We start from the raw sequence: 10,233 nt of genomic DNA, 5'->3' as shown, positions 1-10,233 counted from the left end.
GCAAAGGGAATGTTTTGAGATCACTGCAAATTAGTCCAATATGCCCTTTCATAGTAGAATTTAAAATAGGTATTTCTTCTAATTTCATCTTTTGACTTGTTTTCTCAGCAAGAATAACTTATGTAAAAATTGTAAATATGAAGTAATACCTCTACTATGAATACACTTCTCAGATATGCTCTGGTTGTAGTATTTCAAAATTTTTTTCTTGAACTCAGGACCTTGCGCTTGACAGGCAGGCACAGTACCACTGAGCTAAATCTCTGGCCCCTAAATTTTTTTTGAGTCAGAGTCTTGCTATCCAGTTCAGGCTGGCTTTGAGCTCACTATGCTCATTACGTAGCGGCCTAGAACTCACTGAGATCCTTCTGCCTCAGTGTCTGGAATGTTGGGATTACACGTATTACCATGGGTGTACCATGCCTGGCAGAATTAATTTAAATTATTTGAAGATAGAAGTGTCTTTGAAAAAAGAAAGGTAAGTTGGATAATCCCACCACTGGCTGAGACTGGTGGAGTGCTATGAGCTAGAGGGCAGTTTGAGCTAACAAAATTAGTGAGTTCAAGGCCAGCATGAAATACATAGAGAGACCTTGTCTCAAAAAACAAAAGAAAGCTGGGCATGGTGGCCCACACTTGTAATCTCAGCACTTGGGAGGCTCCGGCAGGAGGATTTCTGCCAGTTTGAGGCCAGGTCTCGGCTACATAGTGAGTTCAAGGCCAGCCTATACTACAAAGTGAGATCTTGCCACAAAAAACCAAATAGTAAACAAAAATAATAGAATTTGTTTAAATAAGTATTGATTCTTTTAGTTATTCACATGAGTTTTTCAGCTGTATGTTGTAGTAATGCTACATCTGTTGTCTTAAGTGATTTTTGTTGTTTTGTTGATTGATAAAACCTATACAGTTACACAATTCATAGGTATGAATTTCACAAACAACATATTTATGTAATGTATATTCAGATGAAGAAGCCAAATACGGGCCGGGGATTTAGCTCAGTGGTTCGGTGGCCTGCTTTGCAAGCACAAGGACCCGAGTTCAATTCCTGGTACCAAAAAAAAAAGAAGCCAAATAAAATCCTGCTAGCACTCCAGAAGTCTTCCTTGTGACCCCTCTGCTATTATTTTTCCTGGAGCAGTCCATTGTTAGTGTTCATGTTGTTTGTTTATTTTTTTGATACTGAGGAACAAACTCAGGACCTTTCTCTTGAGAGGTGGTAGTCGGAACCACTGAGCTAAATCCCTGGCCCGTGTTGTTTAGAATTGTGTTCATAACTAGTTTTAAGCCATAAAAATTTTTCTTTTTAAAACTATATTGAAGGCCAGGAGTGGTGGCGCACGCCTGTAATCCCATTACTCGGGAGGCTGAGGCAGGAGCATTGCTGTGAGTTCAAGACCAGCCTGGGCTACATAGTGAATTCCACAGGTCAGTCTCAACTACATAGTGAGACCCTGTCTCAAAAAAACCAAAAAAAAAAAAAACCAAAACCCAAAAAACAAACAAACAAAAAAACTATATTGATTTTGTTGTTGTTGTTTTGTTTTTGAGACACGGTCTCACTGTGTACTTTAGACTGACCTGAAACTCACTGTGTAGCCCAGGGTGGTCTTGAACTCACAGTGATCCTCCTGCCTCAGCCGCCGGAGTGTTGGGATTAGAGGCATAAGCCACCACGCCCAGCTTAAAACTATATTGTCTCATTTATCATTTGTACTGCAATAGCCTTTGACTGTAAAATAAAAATTAAAAAGATGTGTTTTCTCTATAAAACAGTACAGTTAAAATATGTTTCTAAACTTTGAATTTCTTTTCCCTTACAGACCACCAAATCCCATTGAATTTCTAGCATCGTATCTTTTAAAAAATAAGGCACAATTTGAAGATCGAAACTGATTTATTGGGAAGAACAGAAAAGTTTGGTTGCTACTATAGATTTACATGATTAAGAGGCAGCTTTAATTGCGTAATTTTTTCTCCTTTTTGGAATTATAAGAACCTTCAGGACAAAAAAAATTATTTCTTGAATTGCTGAAGAGAACATATTTCCCCTACTTTGATTTAATTGCCATACTTATTTAATGAGTGTATTCTGTGCAGTTTTTTTCTCAGATTGTCTTTAACTTTGTTTTTAAAATGACCTTCAAAATAAATTGTCAAGATGCCAGTATTTCAGAGTAGTTTTTGTTTGGTATGAGAAATATTTTGTATGCTTGAATTGTTATTATGAATCGCTTCTTTCTTCTCTCTGAATGTTACAGAGTTTTACGGCAGAGTGAAAATATAACAGAATCAAGTATAATAAAGAACTTAGCCAACACCACTGCGCCCCAACCCCCAGGTCGACTGCTGGATCTTTCTGAGAGGGGTGTGTGGGCATGTTCAGTGTCTATCAAGTCTCACCTGTGTTTCTAATGTACAATAATGTTGCAGTATGGAAAATAGCGTTGCATAGGATATACAGTATCCTTTGATGCTTTGAGGTAATGATGTAAAATAGCCATCACTTATTGCGGTCCTATATGTCAGCTGTAACACTGTATTTAATATAGCAAAGTAGTTATTCCCATTTTGCAGATGTGAAAACAGACTTAGAGTAAGTGATTTGTTCAAGACAACACTACTGGTAAGTGCTTTTTTTTTTTTGGCGACAGAATCTTGCTATGTAGTTCAGGCTGTCCTTGGCTGGCCTCAGACTCCCAGCAGTTCTCCTACCTCCAGCTGCCGGGCAGTTCGTCCCAGGTCTATGAATGTGTTGCAGTGAGAAGTACTTGTGTCACTCAATGTCATTGTGTCTCTTTGTAATAAAAATTAGTAGCTGGTAAGTTTTTTTTTTTTTTTAAATCTATTTCTCTTGTCCCCTGTGAAGAAATTAAGCTAGCTTACTGGGTCTGGAAAATAGAGAAAATTGTCTGAAGAGAGTGAGAAAAAACATTCACTGGATAAGTGGTCCTCAGCTTGGAGTGATTGTATCTAGCCCCCCTCCCTTGGGTCCCTAGGACAATCAGTGATCTGGACACATTTTAGTTTTGGTGGAATTCTACTGGCATATAGTGGATAGAGTCCAGGGATGCTGTTAAATGTCTTAAAAGGCACCATGATCACCACTGTGCCCATCCCTTCCCCCCAAATCTTCCAGTTCAAGGTATCAGTAGTATCGAAATTGGGCAACTACATTGGAAATATATTAAAGTCATGTGTCTCAAAGGAAAAAACATTAAGACCTTAGCAGAGTTAGAAATTTAATGCTGACGATGCATGTGTTACAGTTCTCTATCTTTTAAAAAAAATTTTTTTTTTTTGGTACGGGGGATGGAACTTGGGTCCTTGAGCTTGAGAGGCAGGCGGCTGAACCACTGAGCTAAATCCCCGGCCCTACAGTTCTCTTTAATACACTCAGTAGAAATGATATTTGCATTCACATATGCAGATCTTTGAGAAATACAGTCCTATTTAAATAGGAAATATCGGTATCTCCCACTTTTACAATATTTACCACAAATATGAATTTCATCAGTTTTATTTTGGCTGCTTGGCTAATTCATTAGTCCACTGAAGTATTTTTAGTGATATTTTACCATTTGAGTTAATTGTATAATTTCTAATGAAAGCACCAATAATGCACATGCTAGGCAAGTGCTCTGCCACTGAGTGACATCCCTAGAGGCCAGAGTGCTATCTTTTTAGGAGTGGCTCTTTGCCGTTATTCTCATTAGAGCTACTTGATGGAACTTCTCAAATATTAGTATAAACAATAGTGTATAAATATCAAAATAAATGTATAAATAAATATTAATACCTTGCATAAAGCCTGGAGACTGAGTTGGGATAGGGCCTAGGTTTATAATTGTGAATTTGAATGGAAACTAATCTGATGCATATGGTTTTGGAAATGCACATATGTCGTACTCTGCCTAATGCCTCATTACTTTTAGTGTTCTATTGAATTGTCTTCAAGTTAGGGCTTAAAATTCTCAATCTTGAATTTGCTACTTTTTCCAGTAAGAGCTGAGTGTAGGTACATCTGCCAACAGTTGACACACTCCTTAAGTATTTACTATGCCAGGGACCATGGGAAATACTTTGTTATTTCATCTTCAGCTCTGTGTGGTGGACTTCATTAAAGTTTTATACCCACTTCATTTATTAAAATATCACTTTTGGGGCTGGGGATTTAGCTCTGGTTCTGCTGCCTGCCTCACAAGCGCAAGGTCCCAAGTTCAATCCCCGGTGGACCCCCCAAATTATGTATGATTTACATGTAAAAAGCTGTATGTATTTAGTATGTACAAGCTGATGAGTTTCAGAATAGGTATATGCTAGTGAAACTGTAACCACCATCAAGGCTATAAACATATTTGTGTTCGTTACCTCCCAAAGTAGGTTTCATTTATTTTAGTGGTAATGGTGATTAAACCCAGGGCCTCATATATGCTGTAACTACACTACCACTGAACTACACCTGAAGGCCAGAGGTAGGTTTAATTTCAATGTATCATTTTTAGACGAGGAAACATTTGGTTAACTTGTTCAAGATTATAGAGGACTGAGTTTGGTACAGTGAGTCAAACACTATTTCCTCTCAGGTATACCTATGATTTTTCTTTGAGGGGAAGTCAGTCCTATGTGTGTATAGTGGAAGCCTTTTCTGCCTGATGAATGAAAAAGTGGGGAATCATAAATGAACATACTGTATAAACAGATTTTTTGAGTTTAAAAATATTAATGTGGGCTGGGGATTTAGCTCAGTGGCTATGCTGCCTTTCTCACAAGCACAAGGACCAGAGTTTGATCCCTGGTACCCCCCAAAAAAAATTAATGTAGCTGGGTGTGGTGGCACACCCCTGTAATTCTAGCACTTGGGAGGCAGAGGCAGGAGGATTGCCTTGGGTTGGAGGCCAACCTGGATATAGCAAGACCCCGCTAAAACAAAACAAAAAACAACAAAAAAAGTAGTAATATTTTGATTTGTCTTTTCTTTGGATGTGGGTTCTTTGATTAGAACTCTGTAGTATCTTCCACAAACCACATCAATAACGTGCTCTCTAAATTTGTTTCAAAGATTTTGGAAGATTTTAGACATGTAGCTTATAGAATGTATATGTATTTTTTCTTTATAGTCTCCATCTTGTCTATGTAGTTTGTTTTTACTGAGTCTTTCCAAAACATTCAGCGTAACCTGTACAAACACCTTGTCTTAATCCTTTTGGGCTGCTATAACAAAAAACGTAGACTTGAGTGGCTGATAAAACAATTATTTGTTATAGTTTTGAGGGCTGGGAAGCCCAAGATCAAGGTACTCTGGTGAAGACTTGGTCTGCTGTCTGTACAGATGGCACCTTAGAGCTGTGTTCTTCTGTGGTAAAAGGACATGCTTTCTGTCGGGGGTCTTACCAGGGCACTATTCCCATTCACGAAATGACCTAATCGCCTCTGACAGTCCCCATACTTCTAATGCCATCAGTAGATCTGGTGATCAGAAATTCAACATGATCGCTTCTCGGCCTCTTGGCTAAGATCGAGTGTAGAAATTCAACATGAAATTTTTGGGAACACAACATTCAGAGCATAACACACCTTTTGTGGTTTTTTTTTGGGGGGTGGGTACCAGGAATAGAACTCGGGTCCTTGCACTTTTGAGGCAGGCAGCAGAACCACTGAGGTAGATCCTCAGCCCAGCACACCTTTTGGATTATGTTTATATTTTGTTGGTTTATGTTGTAGTTAATCATGTGATGACAGTAACTAGTACAAATGGTAGAAATAAGTTGTAGAACATGATTGATCCTCATTAGGAATGCGCAAAACTTGGAAAGAGTATGCAAATGTACATTTCTTGAAAGTGTAGTCCACTGGCTTCAAGCGTTTAGTTTATACTTGGCAGTACTCTATTATACTGAGGGAAGGGAGAATATTACTTCTTCCAGTAATCTGGTTACACAGGATTTGGTTTAAAAAGCTTCTATAATTTGGTAAGGGGTATTTAATGTTTGGCCAGCAATGATGGTATATAAGCAATTCCTATCCTTTGACCACAATGGAAAAGATTGTTTAGTAAACAAATGCAAAAATAGAATAAAATTGCCTCAATTCTCTAAGGCCTCTGAGTTCTTGAATTCTTTTGATGGTCAGGTTAGTGAGAAGACCAGGAGGGTAAATCAGGAACAAATTCCTAGAGGAAATAGACACCATGAGTAGAAAAACAACAACAACAACAACAACAACAACAACAACATCAAAAAATGAAAAAAATGTTTGGCTAGAAAGAAATCCTCTAATTCTGATGAGGTAATAGAGGAAGAATACCGAACCTTGTGTAAATCTCATTTATGAGGTATAGTGAGATTTAAAGATTAATAGCTTCTGCTAGAAACATGACCAAATACTTGTAGGAACAGAATAAAACATTTTTACCCGGATATTTTCCTGGATGGGATTCCAAAAGGCATTACCAAATTGAAGGATTGACACATACTATCCAACTGTAGAAATAAAGTGAAAACAAACTTTTTTTGTTGTTGTTACTGGAGATTGAACTCAGGACCTTGCTCTTGCCAGGCAGGCGTGGTGCCACTGAGTTCCATCCCCAGCCTACAAAAATTTAAGTGAAACAATCTACTTGTTAACAACTCTTGTTGTAGATTAGGAAAGGAGAAAAGTAGTATGATAGTGAAAAATAGGCCACTAGAGATAAAAAGGGCAGTTGGTAACAAATGACTGTCTCTTTAAAAAACTTGTCAGCTTTTATTTTTTGGTAGCGGGGATTGAGCTCCGGTCCTTGCGCTTGCAAAGCAGGCCACCGAACCGCTGAGCTAAATCCCCAGCCTACTTGTCAGCTTTTAAAAAAGATTTGTATCTTTTACTTTACTTATGGGAAACCTAAATTAACAAATATGAAAAACTTTATGTGAAAAATTTTATTTCAGTACATTGGAAATTCATCATTTTCATCATGAATCACTAAATATATGAAGTACTTGGCTAAATGTCAGGTACACAGTGTTTAATAAATATTACTTAAGTTTGGTTTCTACAGTAGAAAGGGGCAAAGTTGACTGATTTTAGGCTAGAGCACCAGCTTTGAAATCAAAATAGCCTCTCTATGCTGAACTCTTAAATTTTTTTTGGTATGGGGATTGAACTCAAGACCTTGCGCTTGTGTGGCAGACACAACGCTGCTGAGCTAAATCTCTGGCCCTCTTACATCTTGATTTGTTCAAAACATTGTGGTATCGCTGTAGAATATTTTTCTTATCCATGGGGCTTTCAGTGATATGGGGCTCCTAAGGCTGTGAGCTGTGGATAAGTAAAATCTAAAAATAGTCAATTTAATATTGCTGTGTAGATTCAAAAATCAAGCCTAAACAAGAGGATTGCTGTGAGTTTGAGACCAGCCTGGGCTACATAGTGAGACCGACTCAAAAAACCAAAAAAAAAAAAAAAAAAAAAAAAAAAACCAAAAAAAAAAAAAAAAAAAAAAAAAAAAATCAAGCCCAAAGATGTAAATAAATTAGGTATATTTTGGTTTAGATGGTGGTAGTCTTTACACATTCTACATTTGGAAGCTTTTTGTATACCAGTACAGTGTATTTGTATCACTTTATTCTTTTTGGGGCAGGGTCTCACTTTGTAGTTCTGGCTGGCCCTGAATTCACTGTGTAGCCCAGATTGGCCTTGAACTCACGTGTCACCTTCTTTTAACAGGTGGATACATATATCCTTTGGTTTAGATGGTGGTAGTCTTTACACATTCTACATTTGGAAGCTTTTTGTATACCAGTACAGTGTATTTGTATCACTTTATTCTTTTTGGGGCAGGGTCTCACTTTGTAGTTCTGGCTGGCCCTGAATTCACTGTGTAGCCCAGATTGGCCTTGAACTCACGTGTCACCTTCTTTTAACAGGTGGATACATATATCCTCCTAATTGAATGAGTGTCATATTCATGAGCATGATTTTTTTTTCTCCCAGTTTTTTGCTAGTACAGGCTGCTGTGGTAAATATCAGACATTGTTTTATTTATTTTTTATATTTTGCATATCGTTCAATAAATTACTTTTTTTTTTCTTTTTATTGAGTTTATTGGTACAATTAGGTATACAATACCATTACATTCATTATTGGGATTCTGTACCTTTACATAATAGGTCTTGATTCTCATTTTTTCCCCTTGTCCCTGCCCTCCCTTCACCCTCTCCTCCCCTCCCCATTTACAAACACTTTATTTCCATTTTTTCAATTTCTCATATTTTTTTCCTCTCCCTTATTACCTTTCCCCCACCCTCCCCACTTTCCCTACACCTTTAGCCCTTTACTTCCTATTTCACATTATTAATTTTCTCATTAGGATCCTGTGTACTATTATAGTTTTTCACACCAGAGAAACTATTTGGTATTTCAGTTAAAGAAATCTCCAGACATTGTTTTAGAAGACATGTGCATTAATGTTGGGTTCTGGGCCTCTTACCCTTATTTCTTGAGGGATTTCATAAGGACTGTGAATGAAGATTTCATCCTTCCTTCTACTATAATGTTTATAAAATGTCAAACTCAAAATCACTGCTGGATATAATAAAAACTTGATAATAACATGAGAGTTGTACAACACTGCGAAATAAGCTTCTCCTGGAATACAGAGTATTTTCCATTATATAAATGTTTCTTAATTTAGGGGAGATTGGTAAGTGAATAGTTTCAGTTTGTTTCTTTCAAGAATCTATGCTTGAATAAAACAGGCAGTAATGGGTAGACTATGTTAAGAGCATTTTGAAAATAACAAGATCTAACCTTTCATTTTATTTGGCATTGTGGTCTTTGCTGAAAATTATTAAGAAAAGCCTTTTAGAGAAAGAAGAGTTTGGCTGAGCATGTAATAGGGAAGAAAAATAATTTTGAATAAGATTAGTAGTTTGGAATGAAATCTAGGATTGTTGCTAGGAGCAGGGGATAACAAACATACAATATATGAATAAGAGCTTATGTGATGTTTTCTTGTTTCTATGGGGGTATATACAGTGATATAAAAAGTAACCACAAGAGTTGTCACCATATCAGTGCTTGCAATTTACAATAAAAAGTTTACCTTTTCATTAGTCAGCACTGAGTTTTGTAAAAAGTATTATGGAATTAGAGCTGCAGTCCTTTTATGTTCCTAAAGTGGCTTTGGCGACTTAGGTACTGTATGTCCATTTTTTTCCTCCTACATATTATTTTGTCAGGTTGGTGGTGGAGAGGGTAAAGTTTGAGTTATGAAATATATACAGCAGTGGAGATTTTAGTCTAATAACTGAAGAAAAAGGTGTGAAAGTCAGAAGTGTTACGGTTATCCTAGGCTTTAGTGTATCACTTAAGGGCCCACTAAAGAGTTTAAACTCAGTTGTTGGAAAATTTGGGCCCTGAAGTTGGAAAAGGAATGGAAAAATGATTTTAAAAGCCCTAGAGAAGTACTGTATATTACTGTGGCATTAGGAAAACCTAATCTTGGACTCTTAGGCAGCCGGTCATCTACTTTAGACTCTTACCAGGTTACTTTTGCGTGAAACTAAGATGAAAAAAAAGGCTATGGCTTTTACAGCCCTAAATATCTTATTTTTGAAGATACCCAACTGTTTTGTTCATTTTTGAACGATGCACTTCACCACACTTCATGGAAGTCTAAGATACCCTTCTCTGGGGTGGTTCTACCACATTTATAAAGTGTTCCCCCCGGGGGTGGGTACCACTGCACTGCACCCCCAGCCTTTTTAAGTTTTGAGACAGGGTCTCACTAAGTTGCCTCAGCCTCCAGAGTAGCTAGGATTCCAGGCCTGAGCCACACGCCCAGCTAAAGGCACTGACACTGACAGGGAGTACTGGGATCTGTAAGACCTAAGTGAAGGCTGACATACTGTTGTGTGTCCCCCTTGCAGGCCTTTACATTAACTTACAGTCCTGGGTACAGTGCTCGAGTATTACCCCCATTTTGCAGTTGAGAATTGCTGAGGCTGGCTCTACTACTCTTTAGTAAGGAAGACAAGACATGCACCTACATAGACAGAACGTGAAACAAGATAAACGTTTACAGTGGTAAAGGTGACCCCGGCTTGCTGGGCCGCGGCCATACTACCATGTGCCCGCTTGTGCAAACGAACTTCCTGGCGGCGCGGCCGCACACCTAGGGGACACCGCGAGGGTGCGAGCCCACCGAGGACGCGTGGCAGCGGGGACAGAGCCGCGGCTGCGTGCTCGCGA

The 10,233-nt window shown here is 38.1% G+C and overlaps 1 protein-coding gene across 1 annotated transcript in view; it reads left to right on the top strand.

Moving 5' to 3' along the window:
• Nucleotides 1-4,772, top strand: part of Dpy30 (dpy-30 histone methyltransferase complex regulatory subunit) — a 14,685-nt gene extending 9,913 nt beyond the window's left edge. The window contains exon 5 of the mRNA XM_010645308.3: nucleotides 1,827-4,772. Within this exon, the coding sequence (XP_010643610.1) occupies nucleotides 1,827-1,899 (73 nt within the window). The 3' untranslated portion in view covers nucleotides 1,900-4,772. The remainder of the gene's footprint in view (nucleotides 1-1,826) is intronic.
• Nucleotides 4,773-10,233: the final 5,461 nt, after the last annotated feature.

Source organism: Fukomys damarensis, unplaced genomic scaffold (genome assembly GCF_012274545.1).
Source record: "Fukomys damarensis isolate Sample0158 unplaced genomic scaffold, DMR_v1.0_HiC HiC_scaffold_2, whole genome shotgun sequence".
NCBI lineage: Eukaryota > Metazoa > Chordata > Mammalia > Rodentia > Bathyergidae > Fukomys > Fukomys damarensis.
Note: the sequence above shows the minus strand (reverse complement) of the source record. Positions and strands in the feature narration are given on the sequence as shown.